This window comes from Simochromis diagramma, unplaced genomic scaffold, assembly GCF_900408965.1.
Source record: "Simochromis diagramma unplaced genomic scaffold, fSimDia1.1 OVJJ01000293.1, whole genome shotgun sequence".
NCBI lineage: Eukaryota > Metazoa > Chordata > Actinopteri > Cichliformes > Cichlidae > Simochromis > Simochromis diagramma.
In genome coordinates, this window is record NW_024386801.1 from 15,270,438 (window position 1) to 15,290,695 (window position 20,258).

The following is a 20,258-nucleotide window of genomic DNA, read 5'->3' on the forward strand; positions in this document are numbered from 1 at the left end:
CAGCTAAAGCCCACATGTGTTAATGGATTAACCAGCAAGGCCTGGATGAGGTTTGACAAAGTGCCGGCTCAGGCCCACAGTGGCTTTCCTTGTGCCTGATGATAATTGATGGATGAGTGTAGTGCAGGACACTGACAGCCTGGTTGCCTGGCCTTTACCCTCTACCAGCTCAACTCTTACATGTGTGAAATAGCCAATTACTCTGATGCGTATTGAAAGTAATAAGCTGATGAGCAAATGGCTACTGTGGGACATTGGAGAGCCTTGTAAATGAAAAAAGAATAAGATAAAGTTCTGCAAACAGCTGCCACCTCCCCAGCTGGGTCTGCTGGATACTGTGCACACACATGGTAAGATAGGGTCAACTAGGTATTTTCTTCCTCTTACCATGATATCCCCGTGCTGTATTGACTTAAAGTTTATGATCCATGATACAATCACATTGCACAGGAGCTAATTTACAGAAATAAATCCTCTTTTTAGAGGCTGTTAAATGGATAATGGAAACAGCAGCAGCCATACTTTCTCCGGGAACCATTACATGCCATTTTTGCTGGGCTATGGAAAGTCATACGCTGCGTGGCGAGCTAACTCTAGCCAGCCATGGAATATTGACAGAACAATCTATCTTTATAAAGGATAGTGAACAGTCCCAATCTAGTTTTGAAATCACATTATCAGAGGCAATATATGACTGCATCTAAATATATACAGGAGATGTATATGTGAGGAGAGAGCCGATGGGGTGCTAGTCTGCAGTAAAGTATCTCAGATAGAATGGTGAGCAGTCTCTCTTCATAATTGGACAGGTTATTTTTACACTACACTGACATCTTGGGCCACTTGCTGACACGTGTAGCAATATTTCTCTCAAATGTTCTCTGCAGTTCTCTTTCACCATCTCACCGTGCCGTCTCAACCTCTTCTCCTTGTGTACAGCTCTGCCCTCCCTCCATCTCTGTCTCGCTTGCCCCCTATTTGTCCTCACTCTCTTCCGTTTGCTTTTACTCTCTCCATCTTCCCCGCAGTTCAACCTCGTCTATTGTTTTTCCTCTGCGCTCTCCAACAACTCAAACAAAGCGTAATTGACTGATGTTTTGGAGCATCTCACTGCGAAAAGAGACACTGATTGCACACGGCTTGTTCCTCATGTAACCAAAGCCATTCGTTTTTGCTCTAATTCAATTCCAGCTAGACCTCCATCCTAATCTATTGGTGCTTCAGTTGGAGCCAAAAGTAAATTGAATCCGGACTTGGATACGATGCAGCTTCTTTCACATTTTTTTATGTACTTGTCTTGCAATTAATTATCGTGAAACAAAGTCATTATCGTGAATATCTGAGAATGACTAAATTTCTGTTGTTTCTTGACATCTCATTGTCCCTCAGGTCTGGTAAGGCAGACGTAACAAAACAGGCTTTTCAACTTCATTTCCCATGTGTGCTAGTCTAATCCAATCACTGTGAGGTTTGTTACCTTCATTCTAGAGTTCAAAGCAGAACCTTGCCTTCCCTTAGTGTATGTCTGACAAATGGGTGTATCGGGCCCTCCCCTGCCCTACACGAGCCAATGGTGATGGATGATCTGTAATACATCACTGAACTATAGCTGGGTGGGTGGGAGACCAAAATGTCAAGGCTGTCCTCAAATACTGGCCTCTCTATATGGGAAATAAATTTTAAAAAAATGAGCTAATCACCAGTGCATCTGTCAAAGGCTCCAAAGTAGAGTTGTGCCTGGATCTTTGACTATTTAGATTTTTACTCATTGGGCAGGTATTTGTATTTTCAGTATGGGACTTGCAGTTTTTAATTTCATGTATTTTCATGCATACCATCTTACCTTGACTTGCCTAAAAGAAATGATATATTCATTTCATAAATATATATTTTTTGCATCTATTTAAAACCTATTGACAGTATAACTCTATATATAGCAGGTTTGCTTTCCTGCAGCAGGGATATTTCTCCCTCATTCTGTGACAGAGCTGCAATAACAGCACAAAGATGTATCTGTGTACAGTCCAGTCATCATTAGATGTAAATATACTCACCGGCCACAACCTGTTGAAGCTCAAACCGAGCATCAAACTGATGAGGAAAGGCGATATTATTAACTTTCAAAGTGGGGTGGTTGTTGGTGCCTGACTGGGTGGTCTGAGTATTTCAGAAACTGCTGATTTACTGAAGTTTCAAGAAAAGGAGAAAATATCCAGTGAGCAGTAGTTCTGTGGCAGACATGCCTTGTTGATGCCAGAGGTCAGAAGAGAATTGCCAGACTGCTTCAAGCTGAAGGCAACAGCAACTCAAATGATCACTTGTCACAACCACTGTATGCAAAAGAGCATGTGAAGGCACAACAAGTTGAACCTTCACACAGGCTCACTAAAACTGAACAATAGATGATTGGAAAAACATTGCCTGGTGCGATGAGTCTCAATTTCTGCTGTGGCATTTGGATGGTAGGGTCAGAGCATGGTGTAAACAATATGAAAGCATAGATCCATCCCGTCTTCTAACAGCCGTTCAAGCTGCTGGTGGTGGTGTAACAATGTAATGGGGAATATTTTTGGGACACTTTGGGCCCCTTTAGACACCACAGCCTACCTGGGTATTGTTGTCAACCATGTCCACCACTATATGACCACCTATGTGTATCTCTTTTATGATAGCTGCTTTCAGCAGGACAACACGTCATATCTCAAAGCTCAAATCATCTCCAGCTGGTTTCTCAAACACCGACAGCGAGTTCAGTGTACTCAAACGGCCTCCACAGTCACCGGATCTGAAACCAACAGAGCAACTCTGGGATGCGATGAAACCGGAGATTCATGGAAGTCATGGATGCGCAGCTGACAAATCTGCAGCAACTGTGTGACGCTGTCATGTCAATATTTCAATACAGGCCGAAATGTCTGAGTCTTGTTTCCAGCACCTTGCTGTATCTATGCCATGAAGAATTAAGGCTCGCTTTCGGCCCCCTTCCTGAAAAGGGGGATCAACCCAGTACTAGCAAGGTGTACCTCATTAAGTGTCTGGTGGGTGTATATAGCTGGCAGTACATTTGTTGTTGTTCATTTTGTCAGACAGTATTACATTTAGAGAATGAAACATCACAGTGCCACAGCCCTACGCTGCTACTACATGATAAGCTAAAACATCGGAGCCTGACCTAGCCTTATTGACTAAATTTTTCCTTTGTAATAGATAATCTAAGATGGTTATAAATTATACTCAGTGTAATTAAGTGGCATGATACAATACATTAGTCAAAGCATGGTTTGACTGGCCACAGTTCCACATATTCTTAGCAGCGTTGGGCTGTGCAGCATATCTATTACTGATCTTGTGATTGACATGGGCAATGGGGCCTGGGATTGGAGATGGCTGTGTGAGTATTGGTGTGATGGCGAGTTGTGTTCCCTTCATTAGACAGGCTGGGGGAATGCCCTGTTGACCCCACACTGACCCCTCCAACACAATTACGAACCACAGGCCTGGCGCCGGTTATTGATGCCCATTACTGACATGAGCAGCTGCACAGGGTTACGTTCTCGCTCACTAATGTGAGCCGTAGAGTGCCAGACTCACTGAACTATGGAAACACATAGTGAAACTAGAATGCTCGTCTTTACCGTGAGTTTTGGATTCAGTTTTTGGAAAAAGGGTTGTCATTTTTTTTAAAACCTTGCAAGAAGAAAACATAAAGGTTTACTGGATTTTAAGAGAAATACCAATATTAAATATTTGAGCAATGAAAGCTTGTGACAGTAGAAATTAGTTCCAGGAGGTGGCGATGTGTCAGTGTTATGGAGGGTTAACAGGGGAAATTTATAATGCTTGTTTTGTTCATTCGACAAATGAAAACTCAAAGAAACGATTGCTCAGTTTTTTGTAACTAATTTAAATTAAATAAAAACTTATTTAAAAAAATTGGGTTATCTTCAATCCTGAGAAGGGTATCAGAACATAAGCCTGCTTGAATTGAACAAATGCACATGATATGGATTCTCTAAATAGAGGATGGATCTCACATCTCAGAAAGAGCGAGGCTCATTTCAATCTACCGGCTATAAATGTGTGTGTGTGTGCTGCTGGTGCCCTGCTAAACTTTACCTTGCTGCTGTATTTGTGATGTAATATCCCAGGATGTGAGTGTAGCGTAAGGGGGAAAAAAAGAACTTGCTGCTTTTTGGTTATCTTCTCATTTTTCCCTCAGCAAGTTGGCAATAAGCCAACATCCAGCCTATCGATTTTCTCTTCCTATAAAATGAAAACTGAAATTGTGCGCCCCCCCCCCCCCCCTTCCTCGCTCACTTGCTCCTGACAAACTTTGCAGCCTGCAATTTATACAATACTTCTCTTCCTGAGCCTTGGGAAAGCAAAAGAACTATTTTCGCCACACAGTTTTGTTTTTACATTGTTGTATCTGGCTTTGCGCCATCAAACCTGCCTCGATTGCATGTTGGCAGCATCTCTGCATTTCTTATGGCTCTTGATCCCAAATTGACACGAGGAATCCCTATATTCCACCTCTCAGTGGTAATGGTGGGCAGACCCCGTTAATGAGCCTTTGTCCCTGCTCAGTGATGGAGGACGCACAGCTCTGGGAAAGTGGCCTGTGTGATTAGTAAATTGTGGTTAATTAGATAGATAGAAGGGTCGACAGCGGTGATAAAGTCAAAGCAAGCCCTGAGTGATGGAGGTGTCAGCTGATTTTAATAAAGGGTGAGTGCTCAGAATAGCATGGAGTCTGTAGTAGCTTTTAATAGATAGTGTTTAAGAGCTATTAGAATGATTAGACAAAGGCAAAACTGTGCTTAGCTTTCATTTAATGTGCAGAACCACTCCAGTGCATGTAGTAAATGGTAAGTAGTGGACTGATCTGTTAACTCTTCAGTGCCAATAAGAGGAGTCAATGAGGTGGGCCACTGTAGATCTAATAATACCTGTGGGATGTGCTGGAAATGTTAATGTGAGAGGAGGATGAGGTGACGGCACTGAATGATCATCTGCATAACTCAGACTGGTTTCATATATGAAATGTCAGTCTAATCCATCCAGTCCAAAGGAGATTGGTAGGAGTTCACCAGGGAAGACAAGAGGCTGACGATATGGGTGGATGAGGAGGAGAAGATGAATCACAAATAAGATCCGAACTGAAAAGATTAGATCTGCATTAAGGAGAGCATGAAGCCTATCTATCTCCACCATCAGACATCTACCTCTTATATGACTTTGATTTATGATCCAGCAGCACAGGGTCTGTTGAATAAACAACATGCCACTTGTTTATCTTCGAACAATAGTGGGCAGCACGAGCAATTACATCTGACAGATTTTATTCTAGACAACTCAAGGAGACTCCTGGTGTGGTGTCTGATGCGTCCTGCTGTTCGAGGGGTTTGCCCTATGCCTGGTCTGGCTTGTAGCAGGTGTGTAAGCCAGCTCCATGTGTTGGTTATGGCTGACCTCCCTGCACTAAGACTGCGCAATTAGTCCACAAAATGGCTGACTGTAAATCTCCTGCGGGCAGGGTTTGGCAGGGCCACCCCAAGGTGAGCTCCACAATGAGGAATTAAACACACAGTATTAGCTAACAGCAGTTTTATGATGTGAGGACTGGAACAGGGTTAGATAAGGGGCAAGGATACTCCCTTGCAGAATTACTGGGGGAGCTGTGTTGTGTACTTCGTCCTTCTGACTAGTATTAAAAAAATGTACCTTATACTAAAATTCATTACATTTGAGCCAAAACAGGGCAGGATGGTACTTGCTGAGCCAAGGTAAGTAAATGCGAATGGATAAGTAGATACATTGAAGCAGAGTCTTAGCTTTTTATGCTTGTTTTGCAGTATTGTACATTTTGTCACATTTCATTCATCAACTGGGATAAAACTAAGACTTAAGACAGTATTTAAACCTTTTTTTTTTTCATGTTATTGTCACATTTCAGCAACAGTCGTATAAATCTCTGTCAGCGTTCAAATCGCTCTGACCCTGAGTACACTGTAGCTCCCCATGTTTTAGGTCACTGCTTTTCTTCCCATTTTACCCGACTATAACTAGGCCAGAGCACGGTACACCGAACTGTTTACTAGTGGGGTTTGCAGGATTTAAACTACTGAAGCAAAGTGGACTTAAGGGTTTGCAAGGCCACAGTTTGGATCACCTACTGAGAATAAACTTTCATTCATACTCACTGCCACTTGCCAGTTGAAATAATAGAGAACTACAATCCCATATATATAGATATGCCTGAGCTACTATTTAATCAGTGTTGATCTTAGATTGAAAATAAGAAAATTTCCATTGTGTGAACAAAACAGCAAACCCCTTTTGAGGCTGTGTTGCATGGCTTGCATAAAAAAAGCACTTTCACACATGCCACTGGGATTTTGAATTATGTTATCTTTACTTCTGAAACAGAAAATTAAGGTGTCACCTTAGCTTTTTTACTGTCGCAGAGGGAATCTGCACTGCACAACAGACTCACCTGTTTTTTTAAGCTTTCATCTGAATAATGGCTTTGCAAGCTAAACAAGTTTCAGGAGGTTCACAGTTAACTTGAAATTTCAGTCTTTCACTTTTTGGGCTCACTGCCTCCTAACATGGCATTCAGTGAAAACAGTTTGACAGATGAAACTGTAATAAATGGCTATTGATAACATTTAAAATATTTTGGATCCATGTAAATGCCTATATAATGAAAAATCAATATTTTTGATAGCACTAATCAGCACTACTCTAATAAAATAAGCACTGATCAGGTATAGTCCTCAAATATAATGTAGCTTAGCCCTTTTTTTTTTTTTTATTTTAGATGTTTGAAAGCAATATGATGAATACAGAAAGAGCAGAAATAATGAATACACTGATTATACAAGGACGTATTGTAATAATTTAACAGACAAACGTGAGAACAATACACATTTACAGGACAATACCATCCCTCTTTTCTGATGTCGGGACCCAGATGAATGGATCGGTCCCTCACAGCACAGTGAGCAAAATCTAGGTGGTTATACTGTAGTTTTTGAGGACCAAAGAGTGTGGTGTGAGCTTATTGGAGTGTGGGGGTGAGGGTCAGACAGATAGTGTTGCCTCTTTTCTCATAACCATCGGCTGATTTGTGAATATTGTTCCCCTTTGGTTTAATCTGCCGTGTGCTTTGAAGCAGAAACTATTCCCAGAAGGCTGCCAGAGGGCTTGCTAATTTATCTCCTGTGTATTAACAGTTTCTTGGCAGGAGAATACAACCCGACCTTCTCTTCACCAAAGCAAACAGGAGAAATGTTGACCCGTGTTGACCCAAAACCTTGAGATGGACTCCATTTAATGACGAACCAGGTGATGAGAGGGCACGTTTGAGTTTTTATGACTAACTCTCCCACTGTCTTCCCCCCAACAGGCATTTATTCAGGGATACAGAGTCAGGAATATTGCCCTGTGTGTGGCTGCGTGCCTACAGCAAAAGGGTCACCCTTGTAGGTTCGATACTTTAATATCTGATCAACGGTACACAGGGATGATTTCTCAAGGGTGTGCCAGCAGACAAAAGACATATTTGTTTGAGGGTGTTAGGTCCTTTGATACGGCATATTTGTTGTCCCATATGAGTAGCGAGGATGCCCTGCAGCTACCCGAGGTCCATCAAGCATAACAGACAAATCAATAAAACACTACATCCAAGATGTATAATCTCATTAGATGGCTGTTACAGAGAAATACAGCCTAATATGATAATGCAGTAGTTTTTGTCAGTGGTGTAGATTCAGCGCTTTGATTTTATTGCTTGTTGACCGTGGTTTGCCTATCCTGATCAATGCCTTGGAGTCTGTAAAACGTTTTGATGTGTCAGCAGTTGCAGCTGCAAATATGTTTTGATGATTTCAAATTCTATTCTAATATAAAGTTTCTTTAATGATTCATGGATTGTCCAGCCTTGTCCCCCAGAGTTCAAATCCTGAAATTCTCTCTGAAAGATGAGCTAGTGTGTATCTGTAAAGTATAGTAGGCTATAAAAGACAGACATAGCCACCGTGACGTGACGTCACATCGCATCACTGCTTTGTGAAGTCTCATTTCGAGTGTGTTGGCTGCTGCCACGTTGTTTTTTTGATTGTTTAGTTTTTTCTGGAGTTTTTTTTTCATATTTGGATGACTTATTATCCGCTAACACTGAACATTGTTAGCAAGGTGCAAAGGTTAAAAGGTAGAACAGTATCTGCTTATTAGTGCTAATTAGCGAGCGCACAGTTTCAACAATTGTACTCACTAAACCTGGAGCACAGACTTCTTATACTTACTATATTTAACCCTACAGCAAGCCATGTTAGTTAGCAGATAATTACATTAAAAATGATCCAAAAGGTGCCAACACCACAGACATTGCTGAGAGGCCTGTTTCTCTCACAGACGACAACCAGCACAGTTGGCAGTGTCAGTCTACGTGGCTACAGCCATCACTTTAAGCCCCAAGTGAGGTTTAAATAGGTGAGTTTTAAAAAAGAATCACCTCTCATGCTGTTGTTTTGATGGGGCATAATAGCCAGAAACCAAAACCATTTTTGTACAAAGCTACAAACATGCTTTTTTTCCCTGCTGCTGGAAAGTATTTTAACATTGGAATCTATGAGGACTGACTCGCTTTTGGAGTCACCCTCAAGCGGCCACTCGAGAAGGTACAATTTTACAACTTCTTTGTTGGCTTCAAGTTTAAGACCCAGAGATTGGTGCTTGGTCTGTGTGTGGGGATTAAGGGCACTGGCTCCAGTAGAAAGGACCGTTTTCAAGATGAATCTCCGCAAAGGAGTTTTTTGTCATAAGCCCTGTCAAACAGACGGGGTTGCTATAGCAACGCGACGAGTCGCAAAGTGCCTGTGGACCCCAGCACTTCATCAAGTGACATTCAATAATTTGGTGTTGATTGTAACTAGAAAATCAATGGTTCTCCTTTGGGATGTAGAGTGGCAGAGAGGGGAGCCCTTTTGTACATATTTGTACCTGTGCACTAAGCTCAAGAGTGCAACCTGAAGGTAGGTGTGTGTGTGTGTGTGTGTGTGTGTGTGTGTGTGTGTGTGTGTGTGTGTGTGTGTGTGTGTGTGTGTGTGTGTATTTATGTATGTGTTTTAATAGCATTTGTGTTCAAGAGCAGGTTAGGGTGCCAAACGTTTTGTCTGGCACAGTTTAATATATATTTTTGTAAATACTTCAGAAGTAATTGCTTCAGGTTTTGATTTTAAATGCAAATTGTGAACCTCGCCACCATTTACCTGATTTGGTTTTCTTTGATCAAGTTCAAAACCTTCTGCTCTTACATTCGTACACATTGCTCTTTGTTCTGCCACTTATAACAGAGAAAGAAGCAATCAGAGGCTTAAGTGATTATTTTTTTAAAATTCTCTTTAAAAATTCACGGACTCACTTTTGATCAAATTGTCTTGCTCATCAAGTAGAGATCATCAGAGAGATGAACCTCATTAACTTTAGTCAGCTTGCAACCACATAGTCTGTTATTTGTAAATAAGACAACAAGGTCTTCCATAATTATTTTTATCGATCCGATGAAAGTCATCAAAAAGTTAAAGCATGCGAATTCAAGAACAAGGTGGTGATGTTTTAAAATTGCTGGCTCCTGGCTCCCCCTTGCCGTAGCATTTATGTTGTACCTCGTCAATCTCTAGCTGTGAGAGCAGTCACTTCTTTCGAATGTTGGAACACTGAGCTACTAGTTGTTTCGCCATCATTGTGGATGTTGGGTATCGAAGAATACCCTAAGAGTGTAAATAGTGAGTGGTTTGTTAGAACTCATTATGTATTGTAGAAGCTTCAAAATGTGCTAATTTTTGGGAACATAATGGATTCTAAAGTGATGTGAAAGCTCAGATGTTTGTTAGTATTGACCTTAACAAATTGTTTTACTGTCCACGTTTCTCTTTCCTTTGTCACAGCAGTAGATGTGCATTGCAAACAGTTGTGAATTGAATTTTAAGAGCTTTAAGACGACAGAATATGTGATTTTTATGAATTGCAAAATTTATGATACAGGAGCTTTGTTTGTAGTAACCACTACTAAAACATGACCCATCAGACACAGTCTCATCCAATCCCCTAAACCAGAGTGCCAACACGCCATCTTGCAGCACAGCATGCTAAATCATACACCTCTGCCTCGCTTTCCATTTGTTTGCAGGCTGCTCTTGTTTTCTTATCAGGAGTACAGAAAATAAGATTCCTGCCCCCTGGGTATCATCATAATTCCTGACTAATCTGTGTGTTGAAAAACAAGCATGTTATCCATCTGCAGGTCTGCTATTACCAGTGGATCTGTGGCCATTCTGATTCTGGAGCATTCCAGTTTAGGTGGAGGTTTTAAGCTGATCCTCAGGCGCACACAGATGATTTTCTCTCACCTGGCATGGCAAGAAATAAAAGTCACCAAAAAAAAAAAAAATCATACAAGAAAAGAAGGTATTTGTGCACCCACCAGGCTAGCCTAAGCGCTTGGAAGAGCACAATGAGCAAGCCGATCACAAAACAAATTATAGAGTACATGAGGGGTCCTGGTACAGGCCTGCTGCTGCATTGATGTAGAGCAAAGACAAATTACTGTGATGCTGCCAAAGTCTGACAGCATGAAGATGAACTTAGTCTGCTTCTCCAGCTTCTCTAAATCTTATTATTACTTTAGCTCCTTATGTTTTTTTGGGGGGTTTTATCAATCGCAAAAAATACATCAGGTGATTTTCGTATAATAGACCTCTGACAAGGTCATGCCATGCAGCACTGTAATATTGCTTTAGAATTACAAATTGAAAACAAAAATGGCAGGAGATAATATTCAGTTTCATTCCCGTTTAATCTTTTCTGTCAGCATGCAAGTTTTGTGATTTAATGTCAGTACTAACAGCTCACAACACACACAGAGATGAGTTTTTTGTTATTTTGCCTACCTTTATTATCAGCAATGATAGATCCTAGATCAGCGGTCCCCAACCTTTTTTGCGCCACAGACCGCTTTATATCCGACAATATTTTCACAGACTGACCTTTAAGGTGTCATGGATAAATACAACAAAATAAAACCAGTACCGGTACCAAAAAAAAAAAAGAAGATTTATTCATAACACATTGGAAAAGACCCAGGAAAACTGAGTTAACAATAAAAATGATTAAAAAATAACGATTAAAAAAACGATAAAAACCCTGAAAACCTTAAATTTCACACCCGAGACTCAACTCTCGTGGCCCGGTACCAAACGCCCGGGGATTGGTTGACCGCTGCCCTAGATGATACATGGTGTAATCACAGTGTTACGTGACACTGCCTGTTGCTAAGTTTGTCTGCTGTTAGCGACTGGCAGAAAGTGTATGGTTACTTTATCAAAGAAAAAGGTATTGGCAGCAAATTCAGAGCGATTTTCTAACATAAGCCAAAAGTCAATTGACCCGGAGATTCCAACTGCAGATTCGAGTGATAATTTTGACCTGGTTTGTCATCTCTTTCGTCTCATATATACCGAGATCTATTGTTAGCATAAGAAAATGATAAGCACTGCAGCTTCAAGGTTGCTAAAAGCCTTAACTTAAGGTTTTCAGGTCTTTCTTTGTATAACATCAATTGCGAGCGGGCCGACTGCCACTAGACGTGCTGCATGTGACTTTGTCTCAACGTGACATTGAAACCGAACATCAGGACGCTGCTATTGTGCCCATAAAATGAGATGACCTGTTGGTGACATTACCTCAAAAGGCACTGGCTGGGACACAATAAAAGGTGCTTATGCTAGAATCAGCATAAGACTTGAATAGCTCAAGCAGAACAAGTTTGTATGAGTCTAACCCGTTTGCCCCCTGAGCTGATTGTCTGTATAGATTGCCATTCTTTCTTCTGGAGCACAAAACTCTCATCCACAATCAAAGGTGTATTGACTGCGTATTGACCAGGACTCCACCAGCAGTGCTCACAGTCCGAAATCAATGATATGCCTGTTGTACATGTTTGCTATTTGTCTATAGTGAGAATTGCCAGGCTCTACCACACAAATGTACTTACCCTTTCCAGTGGTTCTTAAGTGTTCTTTTAAAAAAAAGTAAAACAGACAATAGATGACGATCCTGCAGATGACCTTCATTTGGTGTGATGGAATGTCACAGAGTCAATTTTTAATACTAAGAAGATGAAAACTAGCAAGGCCTGATTATATATAGTATTTTCCTTCTTGGTCTGTGTTTATTTAAAAAAAAAAAAAAAAAAATTTACAATTCAGCTTTATCTTGCAATTAAGGGTGATTGTAATACTTTTTATGCCTGCAATGTGGAGGGTTATACAGTATAGCAGGGAATCTCTATAGCCTTGTTACTGTATGTCAGATGATATTGGAATATGATATAATAAAAAGAGTGTGAGCCCACTGCTCACGGGGATTGTATCCAACCACAAATATCATTATAGTCTTAGGAAACAAAAGCAGGCAGACCTTTGGACCTCTGCTCAGTCTTTGCTGGATCAACAGACACATACTTCAGAGTTATGCTATGTTTATGCTTGAGTGCTTAATGCATTTGGAATTATTACTATTTATCAACGGGTGGCTGGGGAGCGTTAACAACCATCAAAGTTAAACATATGGGAACAAACATTTTCACTCTCATTCCCCCGGAACTGCAGGGAGGCTGGTGCAGCAGTAATGCAGGATGTCCTGAGGGTGTGCTGCTACACGGGTGGTGTCGGGGTCACGATGTCATGCGGTTGTGAGTATTTTCATGGCAGCAGTTGGGGTTGGCCAACACACTTTACAGCCTGGGGTTAAATGAATATGAAAACAGACTGGAGCATCCAGCAGAGATAGCAGTGGAAAGATCTTGTCTTTCAGTCACCGCGCCCCCTCACGCCCCTCTTCTCCCGCAGCCGAATGTGTTAAACTGAATGTTTCCTCGCTGAAAAGGTCACTACTCTGACAAGTGTTAAACCGATGTAGCATTCACTGCTCGTACTATGAGCCACACCTGGGTCACACATGATGTGTTTCTGACATGATGAAAAAATTGGATTACTTAGACAGCTTGGTGCGCAGCCAAAGGGTGATGAAACTGTTAGTCTGAAAGGGGGATTGGTGATATGATAACAGTTTTAATGAAGCTATGTGCAATTCTATCTCTCACTCCCTCTCGCTCTCCTAGAAATTATAATGACATTGTAATTGAACATTTACAGATTATGCTCATAAATGTGACTCTGGAGTCTCGATTTTGATGTTGCTGACATTTCTTTAGTTTCAGCTTGCGGCTATGTATACACATATATAGATAGGAAACGTGTTACAATAGATGATTTAGGTAGATATTTATTTATCAGAAAAGGAGGGTTGAATGAAAACGGGTTATGGGAAATGTAGCAACCTCTGATTTGGGATTTTTGTTTATTCTGTGACATGTTCAGTGATAATTTCTTTTAAATTCATGTCCATCATATTTTAATATTAGATTGATGGGATAAATTTGTGAATCCGATCCAAAAATGTAAAAGGAAAAAATGAAGAATTTTTCTCATATATCACAGCATTGACAGGTTTTACCACTGTAGGCGTAGGCAGACATCACACACGCACCAGTCATACTTTCATTTACTTCTGATCCCAGAACCCAACCAGTGCTTGGCACATGCCACTCCCTCAGAAGTTTCAGAAGTCAGGTAGAGAAAAGCTGAAGCTTAGTGGTTGATTTGCACTTTGTTTGATCTTCAGGCACACGGGAGGCATCGGGTTTAACCAGATTTTGTGCAGGATGGCTCTGTGTGTGGTGTGCTAGAGTTTTTAATTTACATTTTGAGAGGTGGTAAGATGTGTTGGTGAAGAGTTATATGAAATTATGTGACAGACCTTTTAAAAAAAATGTTATTTGCATTTAATATATGAGATGTTTTCTAAGAAAAGTGCAATTTCGATAGTACATCTCGGATTTTCTCCATGATGAACCAATGCTGCTGGAGTAAATGAAATAGCTCTGTTGCCATTCCTCTTTGGGCATAAATTACAATCAATAAATGTTTAAAATTTCAGAAAAAGTTGTGGTAGCTTCTAGGTTTTTGTTAATTATTTACTACTGTTGTAAAAACACATTTTTATAGTAGACAGGGACAAAACAGGAACTTATCAGTCATTGAGTCCTACTTAATTACTTACTTAGTTGACTTACTTACTAATGAATAACCATGGAGGAGATAAGTTGTAAAATCTATAAAATCTATAAAATTACAGTTAAAAGTTAAAGTTTATTCCCTCCTTCAAATTTAAGGTGCTACCCAATTTACCGGCCCGATTTACCTGGCCCTGTGTTTGACACCTCTGCTGTAAGTTGACCAAAAAAGGTGAGAAGATTTTGTGCGATGCCCATGATAGCAATGACACAGTTCAGTAGCTATTATTCCAAATTAATAACAGATAATTTCATTGTTTGATCATAACAGAGGCTTTATGTGGGCTGTAATATGAGGTTAAATTGCTTCTCAGCCAATAAATTAGTTTTTCGATACGCCGATTGCTTACAAAGCAACATTACATATGTTATCATTTAAAAGAGTCTATGATGTGCTATTTTTAGCCACGGTCATGTTCCCACATGAATTAAAGATTCAAGCCTTTTTAATAATTTATTGTCATTGAGAAATGTTTTGGTTGACTTCACATGTGGCTACGCCTGTTTTGAAGCACTCACCTATCCTTTTGTATGTGCACACTGGACCAATTCCTTTCAGAGCTGTCATGTGAAAAGCAGGCTACGACGATGATTCATTCATAAAAGACTCTCATTTAATTACTCCCAAATCAGGTCGCATGAATACCCAGGAGAAGCGGCTGTTTTGCAGTGGCGGTGGGCGATCAGATCTGAGACACACATCAAATCACAAACCACTCTCAGGTCCCCGCGGCTCTCCATTCACGTGAACGGGATTTCAATCTTCACTGCTCACACCAAAGAGATTTCCACCCAGATGGTGTGTCAGCGCTGGCCTAATAAACCTGTTTATGTATTAAACGCTATGGGGACATTTGATATTCCTCACAGACATTGCCACAGACAAGTAATCACAGCAATAACTCCTCCTCATTAAAGCTCTGACTCATTTAGGATGCTTTCATGTTTCCTGTCAAGGTTAGAGTAAGTTTACACAACTGCTAGAATATAGCGTTCGCTAGCTTCGGGTGATCTCTACCTTTCTGTTCAAACTAGATGGGGTGGGTGAAAAATTGGTTATAGTATTGTGACATTTTGCATGGCAATATTGTATCGATATAAGGACACCAAATTATGATATTTTATTAGATAAATTAAAATAATCTGGGAATACTTTGAACAAGAGACCTCATCTGATGCACTGCCATCCTGAGAGAACATTAGCTGAGCAAACGTACTTTAAATTGGTTCAGCTAAAAACCATTGGTGGATGTCTGGTGACTCTTATCAGTTTTTCACATTATGCAACTGATTGCAATGCATGGTGACTAAATGGTTGCCCAGAGCTTGAGCATGATGTGCGTTCACAACCGCTTATGATTGCAAGGCGATTGCACAGGTTGCCTGAAAGGAGGCAACCTGTCTGCGAACAGTTGTAGTCTGATTCAGAGTGACTCACAGAAAGAAGGTCCTGGGTTTGAATCAACCGTCTAGCCTGGGCCTTTCTGTCTTTATATGTTTGTATGTTCTCTCTGTGTCTGCACTGGTTCTCTCTGGCTACCTCTGCTTCCTCCCACAGTCCAAAGTCATGCATCTAGTGGGGTTAAGTTAATTGGTGATTCTAAATTGCCCATTGGTGTGAGTGTTTACTTTACACGGTTTACTGTGCCCTCGGCCTATGGTAGCTGGGATAGGCTCCCGCGCCCCCTACAACCCTGAATAGAATAAGAGGAAGAGAATGAATGGATGATACATTTCTATTAAATGTGAATTTCTGTGTATACAGATGTGCTCAATGATTTGTGTAATGTAATTTTCAATTATTTATTACAGTTAATTGCTGTGTTATTTGAAATAAGCTGCCTGTAATTGCTAATTTGACCCCAATCACAGACTGATAGTAGACTGACATTGTCACTATGACATTGTCATAGTGACAGATATTAGTAACAGGGTTCCTATGCTTGAAAATCTCATTTTGCAGCAAAAATAAGTGATTTGAGAGAATTTTATCTTTTTGGATAAAACAGATATGGTTTAAAATGAATTTAAAAATAAGGTGCTAAATCACGATATATGTTACTCCAATATTCAGCATATTGTGAAAAATCACAATAATATCGTATAGTGTGATAATATATCGTGATGTGTCTGGTGAGGCCAGCTGCTTTACACAAAATAGAAGTGAGTGGCAACAAAAGCTGTGTTGCAAGGTAGAATGGAAAGAAAAAGAAAACTCGATGTGGTAGCTTTTTTGAAAGTCATTTAGATGCAGCACATGTCAGCTTGTTGAACCACATGAAGTGGAATATTGAATTGATCCAACTTTTGTGCTCTGTGTGATGGTTGGTACTTATCCCCAGACAAAAAATCAATACAAATACAGTTTGCGGGTACTGATTATGATTTCACATTCCGCGCCAGGAGCATCCACATCACTTTGTTTTTGTTGCTCATTTTAGTGTTTGTGGGCTTGTATGTGTGCACTTATGCAGAACAGGATAGACACACAGGAAGCCCGTGTGAGCATTAGAACAGACATGTCTGGGGACACAAGGGGTTTACAGATACACCATAGACCTGCATTACACACTTGGCTGAAGGTTATAACTTCAGGTTTAAGGTGAGCTCGAGTAACAAGTTTGTTTGAAATGCTGTTAAAGAAATCTCAAAATGCACCCATCAAAGTCAGGACAAATTGGTTTTCCGCTCCCTGTGATGTGAGGTCCATTAACTAGGAGAATGAACACGACTGAGAGCCTGTTTCTACGAGAGCAGGCAAAGGGCAGACTGGATGATAAACGACAGCTGGACAGGAGAAAAGGACAGTTGGGAAGTCGAAGGCAAAGTGACACAAAGAGGGCACCGAATCGACGTTCATCAATTTGAAATGGAGACTTTATATGCGGTAGCATGTTTTATTCCCCATATAAATGTTAAACAATACATTTCATTAAGTTTCTTATATTGTTAACATAAATCATAACGTCTACAGGCTTTCAGGGACACACACTGAAACCCACTGAGCGTCACCCTGTTAGCAAGTAAATGGTTTGAGTAAATGTAACTTTAATGTGTAAATCCTGCCCTCGGGTTGCGTTGGAAGCGCAGTCTCAGGTAAATTCACCCCATCAAACTGTAAAAGCCGTGGCCATAAAGTAGCTCGGAAGAGCTTTTATCAGTCTTAATGCACTCTTCAAAGAGCATTCCTCAATCTGCACGTCTCATCGAGAGGTGCTGCTTGACCGCAGGCAAAGGCTACTGTATCAGTCTCATTTCACAGATGATGAGAAAGACCATTTGGGTGACTGATGAGCATCTTAACCTAAAGGGGTCACTGAGTGCACCATCACAGAGTGATGGTCATCCACAGCCGAACCCTGAAAACACTCCTTCACATGTACCAATATTGGTTACTGTCAGCAGACTGTCTATGGAATATTTATATTCCTATGCAGTGTGGATATATTGCACAGGATCCTTAATGGGTTTACATTTTCCATCTGACCACAGTAAAACGAAAAGACAGTTCCTCTTGCTCAGCGGCACTTCATAACTTTGCTTCTTGGTATACAATTTTAGGAGACTGATTTTCTGACGCGCACTTTCTCCATAGTCCTCTGTTCATCAAATGTAGTATTATATCCCCCGCTCCCCATCCTCGCAACAAGTCTCTTTGATGTCAAATTGACACTTTAGTGAACAGCACTTCATGGATTTGATATTGCCTGGCAACTGCAGAAAACCCGCTCCTCGTGGCTTCTTCAGGGCGACGAGAGACGGGCGGGGAGGTCGGTTCGGCGGTGGAGACGATGGTAGAGGAAAAGACGGTGGAAGGTATTAATCACAATGGTGATTTCTGTTTGGCTTGCCTCCAGGCAGTGAAGCAAAATTAAAGCCCAGAAAATCGGATTATGGCCTCCCTGGGGGGTTAGATGCCCAGTAGCCAGCTGATGAGCACTCATCTACTCTTCATTCTATTCTGCAGAAATGTTGGCTCGGAGGCCAATTTGTTAACAGTTATTGCTCATTTCTTGTGTAGCTTCCTGCTAGTGAGACAATAGCCAAGGTTTATTGTCTTGCAATTATCACAATTTGAGGGAAGCCGGTGATTGATATATCGTCTCTGAGGTCTGTGGCTTTACTTGCTGCCAGTTTTGCTGTGGGGACACCCATTATCAGCAACAGCAGTGGTGCCGGAGTTATAAATATGTGATGCCTACTTCAACTCATTTTTTTTTTTAACTTTGACAAAGTTCGAAATGTGCATACTCCTCACAAATATGTCATATTGTGTTCATTAAACTGATTGGCCCTCTTCATTATGCACCTACTATCATCGATTTTCTAGAAACAGTTGGAGAAATATAGATCTATAAATGTATAATACAAATATGGAGAAAAAAACAAGGCTTCTTGTTTTGAGTAACACATAAGGCGCAGAGAAAAGCAGCAAAATCAGAGAAAACGAAATTTATCGTAAAAATTAAGGGGTTTTCAAAACTCTTAAAACGTGTTACCAAAGGTCCAAAACCAAAATAATTTAGTGATATGTATTAAACAGACAAGCACTAAATGATTTTTTTATTAGTAAATGAACTAAACCATGTGTTGAAACAGCATTTACTGCTTTACTTCTCCTCAGCCAGTGCAATTCCTTATTTCCGACAGAAGTGCAACACATCCTCCTCTCGCGAAGCAGATAAACCCAGTGAAAAGCCTTACATGCAGGTAGGTCGCACATAAGCCTCAGACACCCTCCGCTTGCCCGTCTCTGTGCAGTCAGCCCTGCCCAAGCTTCTCACAGGAGCTGTTCGCACAAAGGAGCGCATTGTGTAACTGTGCCTCAGTTTTAATGAACCAGCGCTCCCGCTCCAGCACACTCCTCCCTCTTTGTCAGTCCCCTCCCTTCCTGCCGCTGTTCTCATGAATATCACAGCGTCTTTCCCTCATTATTCATGAGCTGGTATCGGTGTGCTCATGTGCGCCGAAACGGAGGAAGAAAAAGGGGGGAGTGTCTCAGTGAACGCGAGTCACAACCCTGGTGTATGAGCCTGTGCGCACGCCTGTGTGTGCGCGTGTGAGTGTATGAGTCTGAAATAGAGGGAGCGGGATAGAGGAGACACTCCGGCTGATGCTGAAACGGCCGCCGCTACTTCACTGCCGCTGTTCACATCTGAACCTTCTTCTGTCAGGCTCAGCTGGAGCTTTCTGTTCCTCTAAGCTGGGGTTGCTTGTGACTGCCTGAATGTGTGAATGGGATGCCTGAAAAGAGATGCTCGCTAAGGAGTGACTGATGAGAACCAGCGCTCCGGTGTGGAGGGTGACCCCCCTGTGTCCGTACCACCACTACTTGGGGAGAATTGGACGCCTGGCGTTTCCACGACAACTATAATGGGCTGCAATCTGTGCACTTTACAGAAGCGAGAGGAACACTACAAGCTCCTGTATGAGATCGCACAGGTGAGGCATGACCGACTTTGGTATCGAATATTGTCTGTGTGTGTGTGTGTGTGTGTGTGGATGATTCACTGTGCGTGTTTTGAAGAGAGCAGTTCAAGTCCGGAGCCTCGTTCAGGGCATTTCACGTAGAAGATTGAAATGAATATATTTGCACTATGAAAGTGAGCCAGCATAATGGAGAGAGGGGCTTCTTACTCACTAGCAGATGTGATTTGAGTAATGAGCAGTCTCTCAGAGAGTAGCTAGTGTGCAGTCCATTCATCCTGCTCGAAGAGCCGTGCTGAGGGAGCAAGTTTTTTAATAGAATAGTAGCACCTGGTTTCTACTACATGACGTGTTTGTTCCAATTTCTTTCTTTCATAATGTTCAGCGAGAATTGCCGAAGGGGGTTTTTTGTGGTATTTTATGAAAAGTTTTCATTAGACCCTTCAGTGCTGTACCAGCAGTCGTTCTGTTTATATTTCTTGTGGATCACTTGAGTGTGATAGTCTTGCTCTCACAGGTAACAGCGCCTACATTCGAGCAAATGTTGCTCATCTGACTGCACATTTATATCAATTCCCTTAATGTGCTCTTTTCTTTTTTCAAGGCTGACACAGCTGATGAAACAGCATAA

At 41.2% G+C, this 20,258-nt stretch overlaps 1 protein-coding gene across 2 annotated transcripts in view; it reads left to right on the plus strand.

The window, feature by feature from the left end:
* Nucleotides 1–20,258, plus strand: part of LOC120730039 (PDZ domain-containing RING finger protein 4-like) — a 111,388-nt gene that overhangs the window by 45,463 nt on the left and 45,667 nt on the right. The window contains exon 1 of one of the 2 annotated variants that reach the window (XM_040026131.1): nucleotides 11,167–19,642. The exons of the other annotated variant lie outside the window; for it this stretch is intronic. Within the exon in view, the coding sequence (XP_039882065.1) occupies nucleotides 19,574–19,642 (69 nt within the window). The 5' untranslated portion in view covers nucleotides 11,167–19,573. Of the gene's footprint in view, nucleotides 1–11,166; nucleotides 19,643–20,258 lie in introns of those variants that run through there. 2 annotated transcript variants of the gene reach the window in all.